This window comes from Bos indicus x Bos taurus, chromosome 29 (genome assembly GCF_003369695.1).
Source record: "Bos indicus x Bos taurus breed Angus x Brahman F1 hybrid chromosome 29, Bos_hybrid_MaternalHap_v2.0, whole genome shotgun sequence".
NCBI lineage: Eukaryota > Metazoa > Chordata > Mammalia > Artiodactyla > Bovidae > Bos > Bos indicus x Bos taurus.
The window spans coordinates 25,274,688-25,290,784 of NC_040104.1; the positions used below are offsets into that span (position 1 = coordinate 25,274,688).

The 16,097-nt window shown below is 44.3% G+C and overlaps 1 protein-coding gene across 2 annotated transcripts in view; it reads right to left on the minus strand.

Annotated features, from left to right (window-relative positions):
- Positions 1-4,016: 4,016 nt before the first annotated feature.
- Positions 4,017-16,097, minus strand: part of MRGPRX2 (MAS related GPR family member X2) — a 28,264-nt gene continuing 16,183 nt past the window's right edge. The window contains exons 2-3 of one of the 2 annotated variants that reach the window (XM_027532530.1): positions 12,499-12,705; positions 4,017-6,184 (exon numbers count right to left, since the gene is read on the minus strand). In XM_027532530.1, the coding sequence (XP_027388331.1) occupies positions 5,167-6,184; positions 12,499-12,509 (1,029 nt within the window). In that variant the 5' untranslated portion in view covers positions 12,510-12,705 and the 3' untranslated portion in view covers positions 4,017-5,166. Of the gene's footprint in view, positions 6,185-12,498; positions 13,366-16,097 lie in introns of those variants that run through there. The other variant, XM_027532532.1, reaches the window with a different exon arrangement.

Here is a 16,097-nt window from a genome sequence, read left to right on the forward strand (position 1 = left end):
TGGCATCTGGTCCCATCACTTCATGGGAAATAGATGGGGAAACAGTGGAAACAGTGTCAGACTTTATTTTTTGGGGGCTCCAAAATCACTGCAGATGGTGATTGCAGCCATGAAGTTGGAAGACGCTTACTCCTTGGAAGGAAAGTTATGACCAACCTAGATGGCATACTGAAAAGCCGATATATTACTTTGCCAACAAAGGTCCATCTAGTCAAGGCTATGGTTTTTCCAGTGGTCATGTATGGATGTGAGAGTTGGACTGTGAAGAAAGCTGTGCACCGAAGAATTGATGCCTTTGAACTGTGGTGTTGGAGAAGACTCTTGAGAGTGGCTTGGACTGCAAGGAGATCCAACCAGTCCATTCTAAAGGAGATCAGTCCTAGGTGTTCATTGGAAGGACTGATGTTGAAGTGAAACTCCAGTATTTTGGCCACCTCATGCGAAGAGTTGACTCATTGGAAAAGACCCTGATGCTGGGAGGGATTGGGGGCAGGAGGAGAAGGGGATGACAGAGGATGAGATGACTGGATGGCATCACCGACTCGATGGACATGAGTTTGAGTGAACTCCGGGAGTTGGTGATGGACAGGGAGGCCTGGCATACTGTGATTCATGGGGTCGCAAAGAGTCGGACACCACTGAGTGACTGAACTGAACTGAACTGAACTGAAGGCCTTGAAGGCATCAGTCCAGTCCCATTAATAGTAACTTCTTTCTTGTTTGAGTCACTCTTTTTTTTTTTTTTGCTGCTATGTGTGGCATGCAGTATCTTAATTTCCAGACCAGGGATTGAACCCATGTCCCTGTATTGGAAGCTCAGAGTCTTAACCACTGGACCACCAGGGAAGTCCCTGAGTCACTTTTATAATGAATTTCTTTCTAGAGAAGCCCAAATCACAAACTTAAAATACTTTAAAAATCCTTTAAAAAAGTCTGCATTTCATGCTTAAGGAGTTCATGATGATAGTGAGAGATTAATCTAAAGAAGTGATACCAGATAGGGATGCAAACAGGCAGGCAGTCAAAGAAACAAAGTACAATGAAGCAAAGAAACAAAATACAATGTGAGATACAATGTGAGATTGATCTAATCATGCTGAGATAGAGAAGGTTCCAGGAAATAGCAACTGTGAGGAGGCTGTAAGACTTGTCATCAAATCTCTTTTCCATCTTTTCCCTTCTCTCTGTCCTGGGAGAAGACATCTCTGTGTATCATGATGGCCTCCCTCTCCTTCTGGCTCCTGGATGCTCTCAGTGAAAGGGAGACGTTGACAGGTGATTGGAGGGAAGAAATCGGGGGATTTTTTTTTTTTTTTTTTAAGCATCCTGGCTTTTTCCTGCCAGGTAGCATCAGCAGTGGTGATCTAACTCTACTTTCAGGGATGGAGCCCCTGTCTGGTGGCCCTTTCAGAGAGTCACAATGACAGCTATAGCTAGAGCCCTTCCTGAGTTCTGGTAACGTCTTCTTCCCTTGTCTATCTAGCCTAGTGATGTTAAGTCTCCCTTCTTTTACTTTCCCCAGTGGAAAGAGGTCATCGTCCCATGTAACTTTCCCTAACCTGCTCAGATTAGTAAACTGTCCCTTAATTAAACTCTTTTTAACCATCACACATTAGGCCATCTGTTGTCTGCTGGAAGCTTGGGAGCTACAGAAAGGAAAAGCACATTTGAAAAGGAAGTAAAACAAATGCCCAGGTTTTTCTCATAAATTGAGTTTTGGGATCATGCATGTGCTCTATCTTGCTCTCTGAATTAAGGACAGAAGCAGATTTCTCATGGTGATAGGACATTTGAGTGGTTGAGAAGGATAGGAGAATGGGGATAAGGTCTTGATTCACCCAGGGGGACCATATTGATTCATCAGTTCAGATCTTCAAGGTCAAGGCTGACAGTCTCCAAAGTTGCCAGGAGGAGGCTTCCTGTCTCCTGCCCTTTTCTGTTAACCCCACCCCCACCCCCCACCCCTGCCACCATGGCTTCCTGAATATTCCACCCCAGGTAGAGTTAGTGATTAGGCACTAAGAGGAAAAACCCAGCAGTGGCTTTGGAAATAAATACTCGATAAAGGTACCTTTCCTCCTTTCTTCTTGCTGGAATTGCCAAGCTGGCCCATGCTGAAGGGAAAAGTCTCATGGGATTGACAGTCTCTAGAGGATACTTCTCTGCCTTGGAGAGGTGCCAGCAGGAGGAAGGGTGAAGCCTGGTCCCCGAATGAGACTTACCAAGGATGCTGTACTATCCCGTGATTTCCTGTATAGGGACCTGCTGGCAAATGAGAGTGTGGAGTTTTCTGAGTCATGACCTCCCATGAGATGTTACTCACCATTTGGTTCAATCCTTCTCCTGTCTCTTAGTAATGGTTATACATTTGAAGAGTAAACATATATTTCTAATTTTTAATTTATCAGTATTAATAATAGACTCAGTTGATTCCACATATGATACTCCATGTAAGATTCTCTATATAAGAATTTAGAATCTGACTGAGATGTGAGGAATTGTCAGAGTGAGAATTTAAAATAACTGTGATAAATGTTCCATGTATTCATTTTGGAGACCGAGAAGGTATTCTGTATGATACTCAAATGGTAGATGCACGATATTCTGCATTTGTAAAACCCATTGACCTTTATAACACAAAGATTGAACCCTAATACTTTGGCCACCTCATGCTAAGAGTTGACTCATTGGAGAAGACCCTGATGCTGGGAGCAATTGGGGGCAGGAAGAGAAGGGGATGACAGAGGATGAGATGGCTGGATGGCATCATCAACTCAATGCACGTGAGTTTGGGTGAACTCCAGGAGTACGTGATGGACAGGGAGGCCTGGCGTGCTGTGATTCACGGGGTTGCAAAGAGTTGGACACGACTAAGCCACTGAACTGGACTGAACTGAATATAAACTATGGAATTCAGTTAATACTATTAGCTCATAAGTTTCAGTAAATGTGCCTCATTAACGGAAAATGTTGGTAAAAGGAGAAACTCTGTGGGGGAGTGGGATGGGGAGAGGGAGGATGTGGGAACCCCCTTTACTTTCTGCAAAATTCTTCTATAAATTTAAATGTGCTTTGAAATATAAAATCTATTATAGGCAAAACCAACTGGATAAATATTTATAATATGCATAACTCACAAAGGACTCATATTCAGCACATAGAAACTCCTACAAATATTGAAAAAGGGAAACACTTAATGAAAATGGGCAAAAGGTAAACAGACACTTCAAAACAAGTAGTCAATAAGCACATGAAAAGATGTTCAATTTCTTAAGTCATTTTGGAACTGCAAATTAAAACATAATGAGATACCATGTCATACTCATCTGAATGGCTGAAACTCCAAAGACTGGTAGCACTATGCTTATCAGGAAGCGTGCACAAGAACGGGAACTTCCACACATCTCTGGTGGGGAGGGGAAATAGCGCAACCACTTAAGAAGAGTTCAACAGTTTCTCATAAAGTTGCTGCATGAGACCCAGCAATTTCAGTTCAGGTTATTTGCCCGAGAGAAATGAAAACTTCTGTCCCAGAAAGGATTTGAATAAGGACATTGACAGCAGCTTTATTCACAATAGTCAAAAATGTAATACTTCATAAAGATCTATCAATATGAAAATAAACTGTAGACACCCATCCAATCCGAAGGAGACAAACTACGGGTATGTGCAATGCAATGTCATAAGTAAATCCCCCGTATGTTACGCTGAGTGAAGGAAGGCAGGAACAAGAAAGTGCATTGTATGAGTCAAAGTTCAGGCAAAAGTAATATTTGGCGACAGAAGTAGACACGATTGTTGCCTCTGGGGCAGGGACACGAGGGATCTTTCAGAGGTGATGGAAATGTGTTATGTTTTGATGGGAGCTTTTTGTTACCTGGTGCATATTTATTTATTAAAATTTTTTTTATTGGAGTATAGTTGATTTACAATATTGTGTTAGTTCCTGCTGTACAGAAAAGTGAATCAGTTATGCATGTGTGTATAGCCCCTCTTTTTTAGATTCTTTTCCCATATAGATCATTGCAGAGTATTGAGTTCCCTATACTTATTAGTTATCTACTTTATATATATTGAAGTGTATCTATGTCAATCACATGGGTGTGTATTATTGCCAAACTCATTGAACTGTATCCACTAATGATCTGTGCAATCACTCTGTCTTAATTATACTTCAGTTAATAATTATTGAAAGATGCAACATTTAAGCTTAATAGTTTATTTTTATAGAACAGGTAACAAAAATATTTTGTGTGTAACTAGATTCCTAAAATCAGTGCTGTGAGCTCTTTGAAATAGGAGGTAAATCTGACACAGATCCTGTTCTCGGAGAACAGAGTCTAGTTAAGACACATTGGAAACGTGCAGGAAGGATTAGTGAGCTCCAGGGCAAAGATGAAGGAATAGGAGTGAGAAGGTGTGCGTGTCGGATTCTGCTGGATGGTAAGTAGAAGGAAACCACAGGAAGATGACCCACCTCAAACCTCAGATATGCTTTATTATTGATTTATCTGGTTATAAAACTTCATGCTTGAAAAAGTTGAAAATGCTGAAAGCAACAAACTTAAAGATGGGATTCAAATCTGGTAAATGGAGATTTAGCACAGGCTGGACTTAAAAATTCATCATTTTTTTCATTCATTAAGTCATTTATTCATTAAACATTTATTCAGTTTGGGAGTCATTCTGAGGCCTGGCAAAATCAAAGACTACTCTTTGGGGCTGGATGGAAATTGAATTCTTTTCATTGTATAAAAACTGATTGTAAGAAAGTAACAGATTGTAAGAAACTGGTCAAAAATGTCATATTTAATCCCTACCAAGTGCAGTGACCAAAGAAATTTAAGACCTTTCATGCACTGCGTTCAACTTCTGATGAAGGTGGGATTCTTCATAAGTGGAAACAGTCCTGGAACCCAGAGCTGGCGAAGCTCCCGTGGGGTGGGGTGAAGACCCCTGGGTAAGACAGTCCGGAAGACACTGCACGCAGTGCTTGGGCGACAGGCACCATCTCCCTTAATCCTCACCACCCAGATGATTTGTTAAACCGTTTTACAGTCAGGGTGGGTCCAGAGGCTGAGAGAACCTAAGAGATCCTCCCGAAGTAATAGAGAGAAAGTTGTCGCTCAAAGCCATAGTGTGTCTGACCAAGGCAGAGACTCTGAATCAGGACACCAGACTGTTTCTCAGCTCCAGGGTTGCCTGAGGAAGGGAGCCTTCGCTTTCACCCACTTCTGATATGTCCTCCAAGGCCCGCTGGAGCACCACCTTGAGGGTCTGCTGCCCTCGCTTCTTTGTCTGCCTTTGCCTGAAGGAGCCCACGAAGAAGTAAATGATGGGATTGATGGAGCTGTTGATGCAGGACAAACCAAAGACAACCAGGCAGTTGTGACAGGGGATGGCAAACAAATCATCCTGAATCCAGATTAAGAGGAACCAGAGGATGCCGTAGGGCAGGCCACAGAGCAGGAAGGCCAGCACTGTGAGCCCAACGGTCACATAGAGCCTGGTCAGCTGTATGTACTGGGACTTAAACAGGATCCTGAGCAGCAGGGCCAGGCTGGACCCAGCGAGGAGCCCAAATAAGAACATCATCCACCCGGCAGCGATGAAATCAAACACCTGACACCAAAGATGGCTAAAATCCGTTAAGAGGAAGCCACAGTACTTCCCCTCCAGGATACTCAGCAGCAGGGCCAGGGCCCAGAGCACGGTGCACACGATGGCTGATAAGTGTGTGGGGCGGTGGCAGCGGTACCAGACGGGGCACAGGACGGACACACAGCGCTCGGTGCTAATGGCGCTGAGCAAGCTCAGGCCCGCCAGGTAGGCGAAGGTCATCACAGAGGTGAAAAAGCTGGGGATGGAGCTGGCGCTGCAGCAGGCGATGAGGGCCTCCAGGGAATCTATAACTTGGCAGCAGAGGCACAGGAAGTCGGCTGCCGCCAGGTTGAGGATGTAGACGGTGAAGGCATTCCTGCGCAAGTGAAAGCCCAGGAGCCAGAGCACAACCGCGTTTCCTGCCAGTCCTCCCAGGGCAATGATGGCCGTCAGGACGAACAGGGTCATGGTCACCGTGCTGAAAGTTTGAGGATGGTCCTCATCAGTGTGATTCATGAGTGTGAATTCTGTCTCCCAGGCTGTGATGGTTGGATCCAAGCTCAGAAACCCTCCGCTGGTGTTCCTGGGAACACAAACATGTGAAAGCACCTGCCGTGTGATCATCCATTCTCACAGCCACCCTGCTAGGTGGGAGTTACTGTCCCTGTGTCACAGAGGAGGGAACTGGAGGCTTGCAGAGATTCAGATACTTACTGCAGTCCACAGAGCCCTGGAGACCTGGAATATTTAAACCCAGTTCTCTCTGACTCAGAAACAATACCTGGAGCTGACTATGGCTTAGATCATGAGCTCTTCATTGCAAAATTCAGGCTTAAGCTAAAGAAAGTAAGGCAAACCACTAGACCATTCAGGTATGACCTAAATCAAATCTCTTATGATTATACAGTGGAGGTCATGAACAGATTCAAGGGATCAGATCTGATAGAGTGTGTGAAGAACTATGGACGGAGGTTTGTAACAATGTACAGGGATCAATGCAAAGAAATAGAGGAAAACAACAGAATGGGAAAGACCAGAGATCTCTTTAAGAAAATTAGAGATACCAAGGGAACATTTCATGCAAAGATGGGCTGGATAAAGGACAGAAATGATATGGACCTAACAGAAGCAGAAGATATTAAGAAGAGGTGGCAAGAATACACAGAAGAACTGTACAAAAAAAGCTTCATGACCCAGATAATCATGATGGTGTGATCACTCACCTAAAGCCAGACATTCTGGAATGTGAAGTCAAGTGGGCCTTAGGAAGCATCACTACAAACAAAGCTAGTGGAGGTGATGGAATTCCAGCTGAGCTATTTCAAATCCTGACAGATGATGCTGTGCAAGTGCTGCACTCAAATTGCCAGCACATTTGGAAAACTCAGCAGTGGCCATAGGACTGGAAAAGGTCAGTTTTCATTCCAATCCCAAAGAAAAGCAATGCCAAAGAATGCTCAAACTACCGCACAAATTGCACTCATCTCACATGCTAGTAAAGTAATGCTCAAAATTCTCCAAGCCAGGCTTCAGCAATACGTGAATGGTGAACTTCTGATGTTCAAGCTGGTTTTAGAAAAGGCAGAGGAGCCAGAGACCAAATTGCCAACATCTGCTGGATCATCAAAAAAGCAAGAGAGTTCCAGAAAAACATCTATTTCTGCTTTATTGACTATGCCAAAGCCTTTGACTGTGTGGATCACAATAAACTGTGGAAAATTCTGAAAGAGATGGGAATACCAGACCACCTGACCTGCCTCTTGAGAAATTTGTATGCAGGTCAGGAAGCAACAGTTAGAACTGGACATGGAACAACAGACTGGTTCCAAATAGGAAAAGGAGTACATCAAGGCTGTATATTGTCACCCTGCTTATTTAAGTTCTATGCAGAGTACATCATAAGAAACGCTGGGCTGGAAGAAGCGGAAGCTGGAATCAAGATTGCCGGGAGAAACATCAATCACCTCAGATATGCAGATGACACCACCCTTATGGCAGAAAGTGAAGAGGAACTAAAAAGCCTCTTGATGAAAGTGAAAGTGGAGAGTGAAAAAGTTGGCTTAAGACTCAACATTCAGAAAACGAAGATCATGGCATCTGGTCCCATCACTTCATGGGAAATAGATGGGGAAACAGTGGAAACAGTGTCAGACTTTATTTGTCTGGGCTCCAAAATCACTGCAGATGGTGACTGCAGCCATGAAATTAAAAGACGCTTACTCCTTGGAAGGAAAGTTATGACCAACCTAGATAGCATATTAAAAATCAGAGACATTACTTTGCCAACAAAGGTCCATCTAGTCAAGGCTATGGTTTTTCCTGTGGTCATGTATGGATGTGAGAGTTGGACTGTGAAGAAAGCTGAGTGCCGAAGAATTGATGCTTTTGAATTGTGGTGTTGGAGAAGACTCTTGAGAGTCCCTTGGCCTGCAAGGAGATCCAACCAGTCCATTCTGAAGGAGATCAGCCCTGGGATTTCTTTGGAAAGAATGATGCTAAAGCTGAAACTCCAGTACTCTGGCCACCTCATGCGAAGAGTTGACTTATTAGAAAAGACTCTGATGCTGGGAGGGATTGGGGGCAGGAGGAGAAGGGGACGACAGAGGATGAGATGGCTGGATGGCATCACTGACTCAATGGACATGAGTCTGAGTGAACTCCGGGAGTTGGTGAGGGACAGGGAGGCCTGGTGTGCTGCGATTCATGGGGTCGCGAAGAGTCGGACACAACTGAGCGACTGAACTGAACTGAACAGGAATCAGTGACCAAAACCATCCCAAAGAAAAAGAAATGCAAGAAGGCAGAATGGTTGTCTGAGGAGGCCTTACAAGTATCTGAGGAAAGGAGAGAAGTGAAAGGCAAGAGAGAAAGGGAGAGATATACCCAACTGAATGCAGAATTCCAGAGAATAGAAAGGAGGCCTTAAATGAAAAATTCAAAGAAATAGAGAAAAACAATAGAATGGAAAAGATTACAGATCTCTTCAAGAAAATTAGAGACATCAAGGGAACATTTCATGCAGTGATGGGCATGATAAAGAAGAGAAACAGTAAGGACCTAACAGAAGCAGAAGAGACTAAGAAGACATGGCAGGAATACACAAAAGAACTGTACAAAAAACGGCTTAATGACCCAGATACCCATGCTGGTGTGGTCACTCACCTAGAGCCAGACATCCTGGAGTGTGAAGTCAAGTGGGGCTCAGGAAGCATTACTATGAACAAAGCTAGTGGAGGTGATGGAATTCCAGCTGAGCTATTTCAAATCCTAAAAGATGATGCTGTTAAAGTGCTGCACTTAATATGCCAGCAAATTTGGAAAACTCAGCAGTGGCCACAGGACTGGAAAAGGTCAGTTTTCATTCCAATCCCAAAGAAGGACAGTGCCAAAGAATGCTCAAACTACCGCACAATTGTGCTCATTTCACATGCTAGTAAGGTTATGCTTAAAATCCTTCAAGCTAGGCTTCCACAGTACACAACCGAGAACTTCCAGATGTACAAGGTTTAGAAAACACAGAGGAACCAGAGACCAATTACCAACATTCGCTGGATCATAGAGAAAGCAAGGGAATTTGAGAAAAACATCTACTTGTGCTTCGTTGATTACATGAAAGCCTTTGACTGTGTGGATCACAACAAACTGTGGAAAATTCTTAGCGATGGGAATACCAGACCACCTTACCTGCCTCCTGAGAAACCTGTATGCAGGTCAAGAAGCAATAGTTAGAACCAGACATGGAACAGGTGATTGGTTTAAAATTGAGAAAGGAGTACAACAGAGCTGTATATTGTCACCTTGCTTATTTAACTTAAGCAAAGTACATCATGTGAAACGCTGGGCTGGATGAAGCACAAGCTGGAATCAAGATTGTCAGGAGAAATATCAACAACCTCAAATATGCAAATGATACCACTCTAATGGCAGAAAGTGAAGAGGAACTAAAGAACCTCTTGACGAGGGTAAAGAAGGAGAGTGAAAAAGCTGACTTAAAACTCAGCATTCAAAAAACTAAGATAATAGCATCTGACCCTATCACTTCATGGCAAACAGAAGGGGAAAAAGTGGAAGCAGTGACAGATTTTTCTTTTCTTGGGCTCCAAAATCACTGCAGATGGTGACTTCAGCCAGGAAACTAAAAGACATTTGCTCCTTGGAAAAAAGCTATGACCAACCTAGACATCATATTAAAAAACAGAGACATCAATTTGCTGACAGAGGTCCATATACTCAAAGCTATGGTCTTTCCAGTAGTCACATATGGATGTGAGAGTTGGACCATAAAGAAGGCTGAGTGCCAAAAAATTGATGCTTTTGAACTGTGGTGTTGGAGAAGACTCTTGAGAGTCTCTCAGACAGCAAGGAGATCAAACCAGTCAATCCTAAAGGAAATCAACGCTGTATATTCACTGGAAGGACTGATGTTGAAGCTGAAACTCCAATACTTTGGCCCCGGATGCGAAGAACTGCCTCACTGCAAAGACCCTGATGCTGGGGAAGGCTGAAGGCAAAAAGACAAAGGGGTGGCAGAGGATGAGCTGGCTAGTTAGCAATCACCAACTCAATGGACATGAGTTTGAGCAAACTCAGGGAGATAGCGAAGGGCAGGGAAGCCTGATGTGCTGCAGTCCATGGGGTCGGAAAGAGTCGGACACAACTTAGCGACTGAACAACAACAGCAACTCTCTGACTCTATTGCCTGGGCTCTCTCTACTGCAACACGACCCTCTAATGACATGAGAATGTCCCCTCCAGTCAGCCTCCCAGGCCATGTCATGTCCGCAGAGAGGCAGGAGGAGAAAAGTATGGACAAATTATGTGAGGGTGACCAAAGGACTCTGAGCTCAGCGTTCCTTCTGTCTGGGACTGAAATAACCTTCTAGGGCCAGGAAGTCATGCTGTGGGGGCCATCGTTGTGACTAAGAGGAATGCACCCCCTAGGAAGAAAGGAGGTCATGATTTAGGGTCATGAAGAGCTCTTGCTATGACAGGTGTGAGTGGGTCAGGAGGCCTCTTGAGCTAGAAAGGGCCCCATGTGTGAGCTTTGTAAGGACAGACAATGCTTTTCTCCATGCATTGGTGTGTGCCCAGTGCCTAGCTCTCTGTGATGGACACAGGTTAAGTCACTCTTATTATGGATTTTTCTCTAGAGAAACCGAAATTGCAAACTGAAAATACTGGGTTGGCCAAAAGGTTCATTAGAGTTTTTCCATAAGATGGTATGGAAAACCTGAACGAATGTTTTGGCCAACTCAATACTTATAAGTGCCTGTGTACCCCTACCTCAAAATAAAAACCCCATGAATACATTCTCAAGGCATTTCTGATGATATGTGCATGCTAAGTCACTTCAGTCGTGTCTGACTGTTTGTGACCCCATGGACTGTAACCTGCCAGGCTCCTCTGTCCATGGAATTTTCCAGGCAAGAATACTGGAGTGGGTTGCTGTGCCCTCCTTCCTGACCCAGGGATCGAACCCGTGTCTCTTGTGTCTCCTGCACTGGCAGGTGAATTCCTTACTGACAGATAGGGAGCACCACCCGGGAAGCCAATCTCTGATGATGGTGAGAGATTATTCCAAAGAAGTGACAGTAAATAGAGGTGCAAGCCAACGGTCAAAGAAACAAACTGAGGAGATACAATGAGAAACTGACCCAGTCCCGGGACCGTGAGGAGGCCTTGGGAGAGACAGGTTTTCACCCTTGGCCATCGTCCCCCTTCCTTCCTCTGTACCCATCTCTGCATTCCGGGAGGAGATGTATCAGTGCCTAGCTGATGGCCTCCCTCTCTCTGCCTCCTGTTTGCTTCCAGTGAAAGGGCCATGCTGACGGGAGGCTGGAGAGTGAGGAGGCAGAAGAGAGTGATTGGGGTTTTGAGCTCCCTGGCTGCCTCCCCGCCAGGCTGTGAGATGGAAGTTGGCAGTGTTATGCCACTTGAGGACATAGCCCCTGTCTGGTGGCCCTTTCCTAAAACCAGAGTGACAACTACAGCTCCAGCCAGAGCCCCCCTGGGTTCTGGTAGCTTCTTCCTTTTCCCCATCAGGCCCAGCAAGAGTAACAGCTCCCTATGAAGACTTGGTCTTGGTTGGGGGTGGGGGGTGGGGTTCAGATCCCTTAGCTGTGCCCACTTGTGTTAAATTCTCCTAAATTACCATCATAGATTATGCCCTGTATTTTCTACTGGGACAAGGCCAGATACCAGGATACAAGAAACAAAACAAACAAAATAAAATAACATTGACTAGCAAGCAAATCCGGAGAAGGCAATGGCACCCACTCCAGTACTCTTGCCTGGCAAATCCCATGGGCAGAGGAGCCTGGTAGGCTGCAGTCCACGGGGTCACTAGGAGTCGGACAGAACTGAGCGACTTCACTTTCACTTTTCACTTTCATGCATTGGAGAAGGAAATGGCAACCTACTCCAGTGTTCTTGCCTGGAGAATCCCAGGGACGGGGGAGCCTGGTGGGCTGCCGTCTCTGGGCTCGCAGAGTCGGACACGACTAAACTGACTTAGCAGCAGCAGCAGCAAGCAAATCAGTGATGCCTGAGGTTATCAGCCGCAATTTAACTTTTCAATGCCCATGTGCCACCTCCCTCCCTAAATTAGAATTCACAAAATAGTTCTCTTCATAAACAGATTTGAATGTTTGGAGAGAAGACCAGCGTATAGGGAAGTGGAACAGAAGCAGGAAGAACCTGCTTGACCCTATTGGGCTCTCCCATAGTTCAAGCTACCAGCAGCCAAAGCTTCCACTGGGAGCTTCCTGTCTCCTGACTGTTGCTGATGGATGCCTGTGCCCCCTGCCTGCCCTACCCCAACATGAACTCACGAGAGTGTGGACTCAAGAGGAGACAAATCTGCCTTTGATGGGAGATAGTTCTTGAGCAAATTCTTACCTTGACGCCATTCTTCTTGCTGGAGGTAGTGAGTAGAAAAGAAATAGCTTTGCTGGGATTGACAAACGGCAGACAATGCTTTTCCACCCTCTGGATGTGTGGCTGCCTGCAGGAGCAGGAGAGAAGCCTGGTGGCCCAGGGAGGCTCAGCAAGATGCCGAAAGGCCCTGCGATTTCCTGCCGGAGGGGAACTGGCAAATGAGAGGTCCTGGAGATGAGAGAGGCAAGAAAGCTCACGAGATATTTTTATTTGCCCTGACTCCAATCACTGACCTCTGCCTCTGTACCCATCCTGCCCTCTTCGGTCCCCCTCCCTGTGAGGAAGGGCTGTCCTAAAGCCTTTTGCTGCTTGCTGTGAGCCTGCGCAAGATGCCGACCTACCAAGTAACATGAGCGTCTGTAGCTAAAGAACGGTTTGCTTGGCATTTAAGGCCCTGCGTGGCCTGGCTCACTTGATCTTTTAAAACTTAATCACAGAAGTAGTGAATGCACATTAATTTTATTTCAAATGATACCAAGGTGCATAAAATTACTAGATTGGGTGCATTTAGCATTGTGTGGCCATAGACTAAGGTGCAAAAATGAAAAGTAACATCTCTCCTAATCTCATTTCCCAGTAGCAAACAAGGTCCAGTTTCCATTCTTAATTCTTTTAGATATTAAATGTTATAGCTTTACATAGTAAAAAAAAAAACATTTATATTTTTGATTTATGAATATCAACAACAGGGTATATTGAGTTCCCTTATAAAAGATAAGGAATTTAGCATACCGCCTGTACTCTGTCACCTTTCTCCCTCTACATCGTGATATTTGTTAGCTAGATTGTATTTCTTTTTTTATTAAAGGTTTAAAAAAAAAAGCTTTTATCTTTTTAGTTCTATATAGTTTATTTATTTAAAAGAAATAATGTATTTAGTTTTGGCTGTGCTAGGTCTTCGTTGCTGTGCAGGCTTCTCTCTAGGTGCAGTGTGGAGGCTTCTCATCGTGGTAGTTTCTTCTGTTGCAGAGCATGGGCTCTAGGGCATGTGGGCATCAGCAGTTGCAGCTTCCAGGCTCTAGAGCACAGACTCAATAGTTGTGGCATATGGGCTTAGCTGCTCCACAGCATGCAAGATCTTCCCTGACCAGGGATCGAACTCATGTCCCCGGGTTGGCAGGCAAATTCTTATCTACTGCACCACCAAGGAAGTCCAGCTAGATTTTTTTTAGACTGCCATGGGGTCGCTAGGAGTCAGGCACGACTGAACGACTTCAGTTTCACTTTTCACTTTCATGCATTGGAGGAGGAAATGGCAACCCACTCCAGTGTTCTTGCCTGGAGAATCCCAGGGACGGCAGAGCCTGGTGGGCTGCCGTCTATGGGGTTGCACAGAGTCGGACATGACTGAAGCGACTTAGCAGCAGCAGAGCCCAGCCAGTATTTTCAGTCTTAGCTCCTGTGACTTCCTTTCATGTGCCCATCCTGCCTCCACATTGAGTTACTTGTGGTTTCCTTTGGAAACTTAACTATGAAGCATTTAAAGCAACCAGAGAAGTGTATTCACTCATTCATTCATTTACCCAGCACTGTTGTGTGCATATGCTGTGCCAGGGCACTGTTTCAGGCCTGAAGATGTGATGATGGTGATGCACGAGACTGTGCCCCTTACATTCCAGAGGAGCTGGGGAGCTCCTCCTTGGGAGTGAGTATTCGTGGAGAAGAGGTTTGAGACTCAACACTGGGGCCTCCAACCTCCAGAGACCCAGAAGAAGAGGAGGACTCGGCCAACACAGTAGTGAAAAGCAGCTGCTGAAGGAGTAGTAAGCTAGGAAAGTATCCCAGAGACAGAACAGAGAGGCTATTCTAGAACATGCGAGTGAGCCACAGCATCAATCCTCCCCAAGAGATTGACTAAGATGAAGACTAAGAACTGACATAGGGAGTCCTGGCTGATCCCGACAGGCATGGTTCCTGTGGATGTTGAGGCTGGATAATTGGAAGAACGTGAGTTTTGGAGAGAATGGTGTGATAGGAGACCTGGACAACCTCAGAGAGTCATCTTGAGACGCTACCACAAAGACAGATTGCTCAGAAAGATGAGTGGGGACAAAATTTCTGCACAGAAAACACTAGCTTTCCTAGGTATGAAAAAAAGTGAGAAAAAAGGCAAAGGAAACCTCAACTACTTCTGGAGAGAAAAAGAAAGAAATGAGGACTGGTCAGCCCTACCAGATTAGAACATACCCGAAAGCCTTGGTGAATACAGTGAGGTGCTAACATGAAAATAGGCAGAGAGATTGAGGCAGCAGGACCGAGAGTCTCAGGAATCAAACACACATGCATGTGGAATCCAGGATATGATAAAGGGGCCATTTAGAATGGGAGCAGGTAGAGATAAAATAATAAAAATAATAAATCAGTAAAGGTTACTGGGCAACTGAGAAGCCATCTAGAGTGAAATGCCTTAGGGACCATAGCTCATATTCACACCTTGTTAACTTTTTTTTAAATTGATGGATAATTGCTTTAAAGAATTTTGCTGTTTTCTATCAAACCTCAACATGAATCAGCCGTAGGTATACATATATCCCCTCCCTTTTGAGCCTCCCTCTCATCTCCCTCCCCATCCCACCCCTCTAGGTTGATACGGAGCCCCTGTTTGAGTTCCCTGAGTTAACTTTAAAATGGATTGTGTATTTAAATATAAATAAGAGAAGCAAAAAGAGTCAGAAGAAGACATGGGAAAATTCTTTTTGTGTGTGTGTTCAAAGAATTTTGTTTTAACTATAAATACTTTGGTATTCTCTGATTGGTAGGGGAGGAATAGTCCTTTTTTAAAAAAAAAAAGTGAATTATAGTTGAATTACAATGTTGTGCCAATCTCTTCTGTACAGCAAAGTGACTCAGTTTCTTTATTTTCTTTTCCATTATGGTTTTAAACAAGGTATTGAATATAGTTCCCTGTGCTGTACATTAGGACCTTGTTATTTATCCATTTTAAATGTAATAGTTTGCATCTATCAATCCCAAATTCCCAGTCCATCACTTTCCCTTCTCCTCTCCCCTTTGGTGACCACAGGGAAATTCTTTTATAACTCTGGATTGGGGAAGATTTTCCTAAACATGACACAAAACTCAGAAATCATAAAAACATTGAATAAAAATAATTGAAAATTAAAAATAATTTTTCTTCATGGAAAAGGTCACTGTAAGCAAGTCAAACAGCAAACTGGGGGAAAGTATTTATAATGCATATTTTGGGCAAAATTATCTATTGTGTATGTCTGTATTTCTGACACATTACTAAGAGAGAATTTTCACAGCCTAGTAAGAAAATGACCAACTCAGTTCCTACAAAACCCATGTTTCTTAATCAAGCATGAGAAAAAATGTCATACGCATGATGGTGAATGTTCACAGAAACTCTACCAAGATATCTTCACCTTCACGTTTTCAAGTATTCTAAAGTTTGACACTTCGAGAGTGAGCAAGGAAAGTGGCACTCTTGTGTGCTTGGCACTCCCAGGCAAAACTTGGCCCCCCAAGGGAAGCTGCTTATCAGACTTTACAAATCTATGCTGGCTAGAGACGTGGCTGAAACCCTGGGAGCCTGGCCA